Raw genomic sequence first — 13,603 nt, 5'->3', positions numbered from 1 at the left:
CTCTTGTAAATGTAGAGCCTGACACAGTTTAGCACTGAGTATAGGTTACCCGACTTTTGCTCAATGTCCTGCGAGCCTGTTTCGGGAGGCTCTGGGCTTCCACTGTACTTCGAAGCCCACACAAAGCTCAACAACTGAAACTGGCTGACAAGGAGGGAGCCTGGAAGGTTGAGGATGGGATCAGGGGCAGGGATTATTCCCAGGAGAACCAGGAAATCTGAGATGGAGGCAGCAGCTTCTGGAAATGTCAGTGTTTATTAAACATTTAAGGATACTGGGGGATTTGAGAAGAAATATACAGAATGTAGAAAAATCCTAAGAATCCCCTGTGGCCGGAGTGCGACCCCTTTCTCTCCCCCTACTTCGCATTTGCTTTTCCTGCTTGGTTGTTTAAAAGGCTCAGCTGCCCCCTCGCTCCCACCATTTCTATCTCTCTCCTTCCCCAAGACCTTGAGCTCCAGAGTGGTACTCCAAAATGGTCAGGGGCACCAACCCTGCAGCTGAGGTCTGGGGATGGGGCCCCTCTGCTTGGGCTGGCTCTCCTTTAAGGGCGGATGGGGGTGGGGAACTGCAAAAGCCACATGACGTCATTGGTCCTCAGTCATGGGGGTAGGGCAGAGTATGGGCACAGGCAAAGAAAGAAAGAATGGATTAAAAAATAAAAAATAATCAACAACCTAAATAAACCCTGAAGGAGAGTCAGACCCGGGTGTTAGCTGGGAGGACTGAGTTTGGGCTGAGCCACCTGATGGAGCAAAGGGACAGGGGAGGAGAGAGCCCGGGGGACAGGCTGGGGACGGCAGGGGGTGGGAATGCCAGGTGGCCTGGTGTTGAGGCAGGGGGTATCAAGGTCCGTTTCTTCTCGGTGCACGAGGGACAGGCACCAAACACACAGCCCTTGGGCAGCTGAGGGGTAAGATCTGGCTCTGGCTCCCAGGAAGCCAGGGGCGTGACGGTGGGGAGTATAGGGGCTGCAATTTTGGAATGAAACTTACATCTCAAAGGGAGGCAGGGCAGGGCTGGGGAGCAGGGGACAAACACCTAGACAGAGAAAGCAAGCCTAGGGCCCCCTGCTTTGGCAGGGCCTGGGGGGGGTGGTCACTTGTCCGAGTCCAGGCCCATCATGTTCTTGAGGGCGTTCTTGAGGCTGGTTCTGCTGGGGGACTTGACAGCGGGCCGGAGCTCCGAGCTCGGCTCATCCTTCCGTAGCTCCATCTCGATGACCACCACCTGCGGGCCTTTGGCGGCCTCCGCCGCTGCCCCCCGACCCCCCGCCCGGCCCGCTAACCGCTATTTCTTATCCTTGCGAGACTCCCCCAGCCCTTTGGCCTTTTTCTCGCTGGCAGCTCTGGTGCTTCTGCTGTGGTCCAGCATGGCGTACAGCACGGGCGTCTGCGGGAGGGCGCGCACGTCAGGCCCCAGCCCGCCCCGCTGCGGCCCGGCGGCTTCCTCCCCAGGCCCGCGCCCTGCTCACCTGGCGCCCGCGCTTGGACGAGTCTTTCGCAGACTTGTGCAACTTCCCCTTCTCCATGGCGCTGCAGAACAACACGGTGTTGCGGGTTTGACCGCACCAGACCCCCCCCCCCAGCCGATACCACTTCCCCTTCCCTTTGGCCCACAGCCCCGGCCCGGCCTCCGGGTTGGGGGTTCGGGGCCGGGAGCCGGGCCCCGCCCCTTACCTGAGCCGCCTCTGCAGGGCCGCTTGCCGGCGCAGCCAGCAGTACCGAACCAGGTAGAAGAGCAGCAGCAGTAGCAGCACCACCCCGAGGACACCCCCGATCACGGCTCCCAGCACCACCCCATACCTCGTTGGCACTGGGAGGGAAGGGGAGGGGAAGGAAGTGAGCGGGGACCTGTGGCCCGGCACCTATTCCCAAGGGCTGGGGGATGCGGGCGTCCCAGCCAGGGCTGCCTCTGCTCACCCTCCCCGAGCTGAAGGGCCTCAGGCTGGGCTTTTGGCCTTTTCTCCCAGCCTACCTCCTCCCTGGTCCCCTCCCAGAACCCCCATCCTCTGTCCCCAGCACACCTTTTTCAAAGACATAGAGCGTGACCTGAGAGGTCTTGCCCACTATGTCAGGTGGGTTTTTGACGTCACAGGTGAAAGTGCCATTGTCACTGTAGTCTAGGTTGTGTATGACAATGGAGCCATCCTTCCAGCGTGGGTCCCCTACCCACTGGATGCGCTCTTTGAAGGCCCCCACCTCGTCGATGTACGGTTGTCCCTTGGCATAGTGGAATATCTATATGGAATGAGGGGAAGCATGTGAGAGGACCCTGGTGAGAACAGGGTGGGTAAGGAATCAGGGCTGGCGAGGGTAATGCTGAGGGTTCCAAAGATGGCCACTTACCCTGCCTAAACTGGGATTACGGTTCATAGAGGAGTTACCCCTTCTTAGCCCAAGTTTTCTTTTACGCTGTTCTTCGAAGCACCCCTTCTGTTATCCAACCCCTGGGTCCCCCCAGGCACTCACCGAAATGGCATCTCGGCCCCCTTCGGGCTGGTAGCGCCAGGTGAAAGAGATGTCATCTGAGACCCACTCACTGGACCAGAAGGAGCAGTGCAAGGTCACCCGGGAGCCCACAGCACCATGGACCTCCCTGTCCGTGTAAACCACAATGGCCTGGGCAGGGGGCAGCACTGGAAGCACAGAGGGGGAGTCAGACACGCCAGGACACTGAGGAAGTGACATCAATAGGAACGCAAGGCCGGGAGGCCAGAGCAGGGACTGGGACAGGAGCCATCAGTTCCGGGGCCCAGATCTCTCTGGACTAACTGAACGGATGAGCATAAACCCTGGGTCTGTGCAATCTCTGCAGTATGCCTGCAGAGGAGATGAAATCAGCGAAACAGAATGCTTTTGAGGACTTCCAGAAGTTCAGTCCTGTCTCCAAGTCTCACTTTCTCTTTGGGTTAGTATCTAGCTCTTAAGCTAGATGCAGAGTTTAAACTCTTTTTTTTTAAAAAAAGAATTATTTCCTTTATTTTATTTTTCATTACTCTTATTTTTTAATTTGACTAGAGTGAGTCAGAGAGAGAGAGGAAGCGAGAAAGCAAGCCACCAGGTCCAGGACTTGAACCATGGTTAGCTATGTGGGAGTCCAGTGCCTTTAACCACCATGCCATCTGCCAGTCCCGCAAGGTTTAAACCTTAAAAAACTGATGATAAATGATACAAGGAGTACATATTACGCCCGTGTAAACTATTCAAGCAATAAAGATAAACTGTACGTCTACCCTGGTACCCATCCCGACCTTCCTCGCAGTCCCCTCCCAGATTCAATCGCTGCTGTCAGAGTAATGTGTATGCATCTCTGTATCAAAGTCAATAGAAACTCAACTTCAGCTAGGCATGCACTTACAACAGTTGTGTTTTGTGGAGCCGTTTTTTTTTTTTAAAAAAAAAAACACATATTGCATCATATTCTACTTTTTTTGTTTGTTTGCCTTTGCTTAAGAGGGAGTTTCCATGTTGATTCATAGACATCGATCATAACAACTGGGTAGCATTTTATAACAGAGCGAAATCGAATTTCTTGCAGAAAAAAACATAGAGGTGCTGGAATGTAAGTTGCCTTCTCTGGCACAACTGCTGACTCTCTGCTTGCCGTATAGCTTGCTCTTGACGGGGATGTCAGGGAGGGAAGGATTTCAGACCTCTCTCAGAGAAAGGTGGGTGCTGAGCAAGACCCCAGGCCCAGAGCCCAGATGCATGTTTGTGAGCCTTCGGTGGTTCCGCCAGATCACCCTCCTCTTGGTCATTCTGGTGCAGTACCACCCTCAAGAGTCACCCACACAAGATGGCCATTCCTGGGAAACTATGTGTGTGGGTTGGCCCTGGGTAGGGGCAACTGCAGACCCTTTTGTTCCATAGGAGCGGGAGGGGGCACCCAAACAAAGTAGCATTGTCTGCCCAACATTGGGGGCTCATGTGACCCCTACCCCCAGAGTGCCCCAGAGTCCCGAATCTCCCACCTCAGCATGTGATATTGTTTACTCACCTCCTGGGGCTTCTGCTTCAGGGCCTTGGTGGGAACTCCCCTGGGTACAAGGGAGGTTACTCATTGGATCTAACATCTATTCTTTCTGTCGTAACATCAACCCTGGCCCTTCTCAGGCTCTGCCAATGGGTCTCTGAGAGGCACAGGTGCTGAGACAGAACTTTCCCTCCTTGTACTCCAAAATTCTCTCTCCTCATTTCCCTCACCGAACCTTTCTCCAACTCTCTGTTCTTCACATTTATCCAGGGTCCCTCAGAACAGGCCAGTACAGACCAGAAGAGTCTAGGTTCTGGGTTTGGGACTCAAGGAGCTGAGAGCAGAGAACTGCCAGGAACTGTTCAGCTGAACACGGGTTTTTGATTGCCGCCCTCCACAGAGAACCTTGGGCATTCTGGCCTGCCTTCCCTCCTTGCTGCCTGCCTCTCCCCCTTCCAGCTTGTCTACTGCTCAGCCATGGCTCTAGGACTCGGGCGGTTCAGGGATGGGAGGGTCCATTCATGTGATCCTACTTTGACCTTCTCTTGCTCACCCAACTTCTGTCAGGGGCAAGGAAAGTGTTAATCATCGTATGAAAGAAGACAGTTTTAGAGAGACAAGAGTCTAGAATCTTCCAGAAACTCTTTTCAACTTTATGCACCCATATAATAGATAAGGAGACACCAAGAGAAACCAAGGCATCAAGAGACACAGAATCTGAGGAGCTGAGGCCACAAACCTTGGGCCTCCCCTCTTAGGGCCCACTTTCTGACGTTTTGCCTCTGGGATATGAAGGTTGGGAACCTCCTGCACTGCTAGGGAAGACATTAAGAGGAGACCCAGGTGATCAGCCTGCTCCCTGCCATGTTCTAACGCTGCTTCCCCCCAGGTTCGAGAACGGTTGCGGGCATGCTGCTGGTTCTCTCCCTGACTCCAGCTATGCCCACTCAGAGACACTCTCCACATTCTTTCACCTTTCCCTTCACAGAAAGCCTGTCCTGCCTCCCTCCAAATGATGCACACATACATTCCTCTCTCTGGCTATAGTATCACCCTCCGGCTCCTGCTGGCTGTCCTTGTTTGTAGCGAGGACTGCAGCAGAGGCAATGAAGATCCGTGTGAGACAACCTGAGTCCCGGGGCTTCCGGCCTGGGATGCCTCCACTTACCCAAAGAAGAGAAGAACAGCACAGCCAGGACAGGGCTGGGGCTGGACGAGGGAGCCCCTGGAGCCATGGCCGGGGAAGGGGCTAGGGCCCGGAGCGCCTGCGGGGTTGAGAGAGTGGGGGACAGGAACTGAGCGGGGGTTCCTGGAACCTGCTTAAAATCCCCCAGGGCCCCAGCATGAGGGGGCTGTCCTGAACCACTAACCAATTGCAGCCTGGCATGTGCAGTTGAGAGGTGGTGGGGAGCGGGGCAGAGTGCAGGGAGCAGAAGGGGCATTGTATACCCTGGGTGGAGGGGTGGGGGGACACATACCACCCCATACACAGAGGGCTTTGTGTCTCCTGGCCTCCCCCTGCCCCAGGCTGGAATGTTGGAGGGTGGTAAGGGAGAGGGACAGAAAAAGGGACACAGACACACTTCTCCGAGGGATAGATGATGAGAAACCTGAATGTAAGGGCATACGAAGGGATTCCTCCTTAGCTTTCTTGCCTGAGAGTGGCTTCCCCGGAGACCATGGAACTACAGATACATTTCCCCCAGAGAAGTCTCAAAATAGGAAATCTCTTACTATCTTGACTACCATGGGCCACATTACAAAGCACTTCTTGAGATGACCGGGTTCTTTGGAAATCATCTTTTCACCCATTGTCCTGGGCCTTGCTGATCCTTTCCAGATAGAAACCCTTCACTGCTGAAAAAGTTCTTGGGAAGAAGTCTCTGGCCTTCCTCTCTTTGCCAGGAAGTCCTTCAGTGTTGGGACTCACTTGGCAGAAAGTGTTTTCTGAGTGAGGAGGCTGTGGGCTAGAAATAAACATAAAATATGTGACCAGCAGATGGTGTAATGGCTATGTTGCTGGACTCCCACATAGTGGACCGTGGTTCAAGTCCTGGACCTGGTGTTTTATTCTCATGCATGTGTGTGTGCGCCCAAGATCCCGAGAGGAGAATGGAGGAGAAGGGATTGCGGTGTGGCCATCCCCTCTGGGGGGTGATTTCTCGCTTTCTGTCTCTCTGTCTCTGTCTGTCTTTCCAGTGAGCACACACGCCCTATAGCAAAAGCCTCTCTTTAAAAAGAAGAAAAAAGAAAGAAACATAAAATAAACACACAAAGACCTACAAGCATAGAAAAGCAAGGATTGGGTGGGCCCGACTTTCCTGATGGAGATAGCTGTGACTCTGAATCAGTCCCAGGTTTGTTTATTTATTTAAAGAATCACTTATTTTATGGGGCTGGCAGGTGTCGTGGTGGTTAAGGATGCTGGACTCCCACATGGCTGACCACGACTTAAGTCCCGGACCTGGCAGCTTGCTTTGTCACTTTCCCTCTCTCTCGCTCTTTCTCACTCTGTCTCTCTCTGGTCAAATAAAAATAAATACACGAATAAATAAAATTAAATAAAATAATTATTTTAAACACAACTCTAAAAAAAAGAATCACTTATTTTAATTTATTTATATTTATTATTTTTAAATTTGACCAGCAAGAGACAGAGAGGGAGAGAAACAGAGAGAAAGGGAAAGTGAGAAAGCAAGCCACCAGGTCCAGGACTTGAACTACAGTCAGCTATGTGGGAGTCCAGCACCCCAACTACTGCTCCACCTGCCAGCCCCCCAGGTTTATTCTTTTTTTTTTTTAAATGACTTTATTTAATTTTATTTATTCATTCATTTATTTTAATTTGACCAGAGAGAGACACACACACACACACAGATAGAGAGTGAAAGTGACCTGAACCATGGTCAGCCATGTGGGAGTGTCCAGCACCTCAACCACCGTGCCACCTGCTGGTCCCCATCCAGGTTTATTCTTTTAAAGGGCAGAAAATAGGGGAAGGGGAAGTGGAAAAGTGGAAAGCAAAGCAAGTTGTTTTCAGATGTTCAATGACTGAAGAGGTGAAGACACCTGACACCATGCAGTTTCTCTGATCTTTTGCAGCCAGTTCTGATAAACACATGTGACTTCCTTTATACTTACACTGCTCTGCAGTTTCGATAACAGGAAGCTAGCATATTTACATGTAAACTGCTTTTAAAAAATTTATTATCGGGCAGCCGGCAGATGGCATGGTGGTTAAAGGTGCTGGATTCCCACATGAGTTACCACAGTTCAAGTCCTGGACCTGGCAGCTTGCTTTCTTACTTTCTCTCTCTCTCTCTCTGTCCCTCTCTGGTCAAACAGAAATAAAATAAATGAATAAATTAAAAAAAGAATTCTTTATTAAAAAATTATTATCATTATTATTATTTTTAATTTGACCAGAAAGAGACAGAGAGAAAGGGAAAATGACAAAACAAGACACCAGGTCTGGGACTTGAACCATGATTGGTCATGTGGGAACCTTAACCACTGCCCCCAGTTGCCAGCCCCAAGCACTGTGGGTTCTAAGGTTTCCCCAAACCATAGGGATTCTAAGGTTTCCCCAAACCAGGCTTAAATATTCACTAAGACTTATAGACCTCAGAAAACCTATTGTACTCTGGATCACAGGTTGTCACAATGAAAAGAAACATGAAAATCAGCAAAGGGAAAAGGTGCACAGGAGAAGTCCAAGAGAAACCAGAGACAAGCTTCCAGGTGTCTGTTCCCAGTGGAGTTGTAAGGACATAAATTTAATTCTCCCAGCAACAGTGTGTGTGACAACACACGTGATGTACTGCCAACCAGAAGAATTCACTTAAGCCTTGGTGTTGGCATTGTGGTTGACGGGGACCTTGTCCTGCATAAGGTAAATCCATAGCTCACACAGTAGCCGGTACGGTCTTCAGGTCCCAGAACTCAAACAGTGTGGCACATCCCAAATCAGGAAGGCTATTCTAAGGAGTCAGCAGCTGCCTGCCAAGAATCAGTCCTCCAGAAGTCTCACAGCCTGGGCTGCTGAGTTAACCCATTACGGCACAGGATTGTACAGTAATTCAGATTTTGCTTAGCATGTTCTGAAACGACTTGATAGGAATATGCTGTGTTTTCTCCAATGATTCATGGTGACCAGAAACTATTTTTTTTTCACATTTTATTAATTCACCAAAGATCTTAATTAATCTAAATACTTTCAATAATGCAACTGATATTCACATATCTATGAACACATGTCTGACATCAGGCATAAACCTCAGTGAGTAGAATGAACATACTATAAAGTACCACCTAGCTGGGGTTATATAGCTTAGTGCAGTCATTAAATATATATGTATATATATATATATGTATATATATATATACATATATATATAATTTTTAATTTCAAGAAAAACAGTTTTGGGATCAGCAGATGGCATAGTGGTTATGTCACTGGACTCCTGTTGCTAGTCCTGTAGCCAACCACAATTCAAGATCTAGACTCAGTGGCTTAAAACTCACCATGGGCATGTATGCGTGTGTGCCCGAAATCCCAAGAGGAGAATGGAGGAGGAGGGATTGCAGCATGGCCATCCTTCTGGGGGGTGATTTCTCACTTTCTGTCTCTTTGTGTCTCCAGTAAGCTTAAGACCTAAAGCCAGGACAAAGGTTAGGATTCAGCTCAAACAGTAGGTAGATGAACCTAAAAACAGTTCAAGAGAAGACAAAAATCCTTAAATCTGGAAAACAAAGCATAAAAGAAAATCAGTAATGTTTTAGTCAAAAGTCATAAAATTCTATTTTACCAGTTCAGTCTCTTGTAATTAGATCTCTTTTGTTGAATTTGCCTTGTTACTGTGGTCCGATCTTTCCGTTTTAATTCTGGAAGTTAACATTCAACATGGTTATTAATCTTTCCTGACTTTTCCCTACCATTAAATTGGCCGTTCTCTTGGTTGTTTTTTGTACACTTATTTCTGTGTGTCTGACTTTAGATTTCCTGGTATAGCACTCCCTTCAGAACTTCTTGGAGAGCTGGTTTGGTGTTGGTAAACTCTTCCAGGTTTTGTTTATCTGAGAATGTTTTTGTCTTTTCTTTCCATATGAAGGATAATCTTGCTGGGTATAGTATTCTTGGTTGAAATCGTTTTTCACTTAACGCTTCCAATGTATTTTCCCTTGCTTGTTAGTTTCCAATGAGAGGTCCGATGTTAGCCTGATAGGATATCCTTTGAAAGTAACTTGACATTTCTTGCCAATTTTAGTAACTAGTCTCTGTCTGTGGTTTTGGTCTATCTGGCTATGACATGCCTTGGAGAAGATCTTGGATTGATTTTATTTGGGGTCCTTTGTATTTCTTGGGTCTGGATATTTGAATGCCTCTCTAGGTTTGGAAAGTTCTATTCTAGTATTTCATGGAATAGATTATCAATGCCCTTATTAGTTTCTTCACTCTCTGGAATACCAATTATCTGGAAGTTAGAGTGTTTAATGGTACCTAGTATTACTTGTATGTTATTCTCTCTCTCTTTCTCTCTCTCTCTCTCTTTTTTATTTTCTCAGTCTTCTTGGTGAATTTTTCTAGATCAGAGGTTCTGTCTTCTACATCTGAGATTCAATCTTCTGCATGATCGAATCTGCTTTTAATACTTTCAAGCGAGGTTTTGATTTCCTGTATTACAGCCTTCATCTCTAACAGTTCCATTGGATTCTTTTTTATGCTGTGCATTTCCTCTTTCAGATCATGCAAGAACTTCTTACCTCCTGGAACTCATCTCTTTTCTCCTGCATCTTCTGGAGTTTTTTATCTCTCTTCTCTTGCATCTCTATCAGCTTTGTCACTATGAATATTCTAAATTACTTTTCTGACATTCCTATGCGCTCCACTGTATTGTCTGTGGAGAATGAGGAGTTATTCTTTTCCCTTGAAGGAGAGATATTCTCTTGGCTTTTTATATATCTTGTGCCTCTGGGGTGGTTTTGGGTCATTTGATGGATTATACATTTTTTCCTAATTTTTGGAGTTAAATCCGAGCATTCAGAGGTGTGCAGGAGGAGGTGATCTGCAATCTCCTTGCAGTACCGTTTTTCTCCTTTGCAAAGCAGATTCTGTGGGAATTGAGGATTACTCTGACCCTGGCAAGATCTTGGCATCAGGAGGGTAAAGTCTGGAGAGAAAAATCTCAGTTTCTCTAGTCCCTGAAGTGGGCCACTCAGAGCTCAGATGTAGATGACTTATGATTGGTCTGTCCTCGTGAGATCTTGGGGTCGGGAGGGTGAAGTCTGGGTAGAAAATCTTCAGTTTTTCACATGTAAATTACTTTTATTGGCCTACAAATAACTGCTCACAGAACCACGTTTTTACGTGTGTCTGAAGGTCACCATGTTTGCTCAGATTTGCTGCTCTCTATACTTCAGTGCCTCATGCATTGTATGGCATGAATACACATTTCAGTTTACTGCAAGGTAATACATTTGTATTGAGTATCGGCTCTACGTAAAGTATACAGGTAAAAAGAAGGAATACAAATTAAGCCCTGGGACCAGCAGTTGACATGGTGGTTAAAGTGCTGGACTCCCATATGGCCAATCATGGTTGGAGTGGTGGACCCAGTGGCTTGCTCTCACTTTCCCTTTCTCTTTCTCTCTGTCTCTCTCTGATGAGTGCAAATGCTCTATAGCAAATTTTAAAATAATAGTAATAGGGGCTGGCAGGTGGTGTGGTGGTTAAGAGTGCTGGATTCCCACATGACTGACCACGGTTCAAGTCCCAGACCTGGCAGCTTGCTTTCTCACTTTCCCTTTCTCTCCAGTAAAGAGTTCAAAATCTGGTTTAGGGAGGTAGAGGGAGGAAGGTCAGAGGATAAGCCCATCAATGACCAACTGCAATCCATGACGCTGGCTTTAGCAATGAGCAAAGTGCCAAGAGTATAAAAGAGGGTATTCAGCCGCAACCTCAGGCTGATCGAGTGGGTTATGGGAGAGATTAAAAGTAAAAATAAATTGGGACTAGCAGTTAGCGTAATGGCTATGTTGCTGGACTCCCACATAGTCGACCGCGGTTCGAGTCCCGGACCCGGTAACTTAAACTCACACCAGGCACGTGTGTGTGCATGCCCAAGATCCCAAGAGGAGAATGGAGGAGAAGGGATTGCGGTGTGACCATCCCCCCTGGGGGGTGCTTTCTTGCTTTCTGTCTCGCTGTCTCTCACTGTCTGTCTGGCGAGCGCACGTGCTCTATAGTAAAAACCTCTCCAAAGAAAAGAAAAAGAGGTGAGAAACTGTGTGTGTTCATGCATGTGTGCGTGTTGGGTAGGTTTGTGAAGTACTGGGCATATTCAGAGCAGATCTCATCCACTTTGACTTGGGTTGGGGGAACTTGCAGTGACAGAGTAGATAATAAATCCCTACAGGAAAGTTGAAGTCAGTTTGTGAAGGACCTTAAAAAACAGGCTAAAGGGACCAACAGAGAGAGTGGTGTTTAAGGTGCCGGACTCCCACATAGGCAACCGTGGCCCAAGTCCTGGACCTGGCAACTTGAAAACCATGCCAGGTATGTGTGGGCGTGTGCACAAAATCCTGGGAGAGTAGAAGAGAGGGCAAAAACCTAAAAAAAGAAAAAGACAGACTAATGAGGGTGGATTTACTTTGCTACATCATGGGAATGTCCCTTAGCGTTTGGGGTGAAGTTAAGGATGAGAATGTCTATGTGACCAGAGCTGAGTTTCAAGACAAATAAGGCTGGAAGTTTTTCTGACAGAGCTCTCCTGATTGTTTCCCTCCTTATCATCATCGTTTTTTAAAATAATTATTTTATTTTAGCTTTATTTATTTATTTATTTAAAGTTTGACCAGAGGAGGACAGAGAGAGAGAGAGAAAATGAGAAAGCAAACCGCACGGTTTGGGACCCAAACCATAATTGGTCATGTAGGAGTCCAGAGCCCTTAACCACCATGCCACCTGCTGGCCCCTATCATCATCATTTGAAATGCTTTTGTTTTGCTTCTCTTCATTTTTTAAAAAAGAATTATTTATTTATTTAATTCCATTTGTTATTGATATTTTTTTATTTGACCACCAGAGGGAGAGGGAAAGGAAAAGCGAGAAAGCAAGCCACTAGGTCCGGGACTTGAACCATGGTGGCTGTGTGGGAATCCAATGCCCTTATCCACCACACTGCCTGCCGGCCCCATTTTTTTTTTTTTTTAAGTAGAGGTTTTTGTCATAGGCCACATGCGCTAGTTGGAAAGCAAGAGAGACAGAGACAGTGAAAGAGAAAGTGAGAAATCACTCCCTGTGGGGGATGGCCGTGCCACAACCCCTTCTCCATTCTCCTCCTGGGATCTTGGGCATGCATGAACACACACCCAGCGTGATTTTCAAGTCACTGGGTCCAGGACTCAAACTACAATTGGCCATGTGGGAGTCTAATATTGTAACCATTATGCGATTTGCTGGTCACTCCCCCTTTTTTTTTAAGAATCATTTTATTTAAATTTATTTTTTCATTTGTTTGGTTATTTATTTATTTTAATTTGATGAGAGAGAGAGAAAGTGATAAAGCAAGCCACCGGGTCTGGGACTCAAACCACAGTCAGCCATATGGGAATCCAGCATCCTTAACCACTACGCCACCTTCTGGCTCCTACTAGCCCTCTTTTCTTCACTTAAAAAATAATGCCAGTGTGCTCATATGCTTGTCCAACAGAGACAGAGCACAAAGAGAGATAGCACCCCTCACAGAGAAAGCATGCCACAATCCCTTCTCCTTCCTTCCTTTCTTCCTCTTTTTAAGATTTTGGGCATGCGTGCACATGCACCTGGTGTGTATTTTCAACCTGCTGGGTCTGGGACTTGAACTATGTAGTGAACTATGTAGAATCCAGACATTTTAGCCGCCAGGCCAACAACTGGCCCAATTTTCTTTTTTGAAATTTTTGCCTTAGGGCATATGGGCTCATCAGAGAGAGACAGACAGTGAGAGGGAAAGTGAGAAGCCCTTTCCCCTCCAGAGGGGATGGCCACTCAATCCCTTCTCCTTTATTCTCCTCCTGGAATCTTAGGCACACATACACAAGCACTCAGCAAGATTTTTAAGCCACCAAGTATGGGACTGGCACCGCAGTAGGTGATGTGACAGTCCTGTGATGTAACTGCTGTGCCATCTCCTGGCCCCACCAATTTGCTTTTCAATGAACCTCTCACATTCCCAATTGATTTTTCTTTTTTTCTTTATCTTCTTTTTCTCACCTCAAGCCTTGGCTAGAACCTACTTTACCCTACTTTTTTTTTTTTAGAATTATTTTTTATTTAACTTTATTTATTTATTTATTTTAATTTGACCAGAGAGAGATGAGTAAGAGACAGGGAAATTGAGAAAGTAAGCCACCAGATCCGGGACTCAAACTGCGGTTGGCCATGTGGGAGTCCAGTGCCTTTAACCCACATGCCACCTGATGGCCCAGACCCTACTTTATTTATTTAGTTTGCTATAGGGTGCATGTGCTCGCTGGAGAGACAGAGAAAGACAGGACAATGAGAAATCACCCTACCAGGGGGGATGACCATGCCACCGTCCCTTCTCATCCATTCTCCTCTCAGGATTTTGGGGACATACACACATGC

General features: G+C 47.4%; 1 protein-coding gene across 1 annotated transcript; it reads right to left on the bottom strand.

Moving 5' to 3' along the window:
* Positions 1–242: 242 nt before the first annotated feature.
* On the bottom strand, positions 243–5,248 carry MPZ (myelin protein zero). Its single transcript, XM_006162044.2, has 6 exons — positions 5,144–5,248; positions 2,472–2,638; positions 2,027–2,240; positions 1,680–1,815; positions 1,475–1,535; positions 243–1,392 (listed from the first exon to the last, which is right to left on the bottom strand). Exons 1-6 carry the CDS (start codon positions 5,208–5,210, stop codon positions 1,291–1,293), a joined length of 747 nt encoding a protein of 248 aa, XP_006162106.1. The 5' UTR covers positions 5,211–5,248; the 3' UTR covers positions 243–1,290.
* Between the last annotated feature and the right edge of the window lie 8,355 nt (positions 5,249–13,603).

The sequence above is a fragment of the Tupaia chinensis genome, unplaced genomic scaffold, assembly GCF_000334495.1.
Source record: "Tupaia chinensis unplaced genomic scaffold, TupChi_1.0 Scaffold139585_1, whole genome shotgun sequence".
Taxonomy (NCBI): domain Eukaryota; kingdom Metazoa; phylum Chordata; class Mammalia; order Scandentia; family Tupaiidae; genus Tupaia; species Tupaia belangeri.
This window is presented reverse-complemented; position numbering and strand designations above follow the sequence as displayed.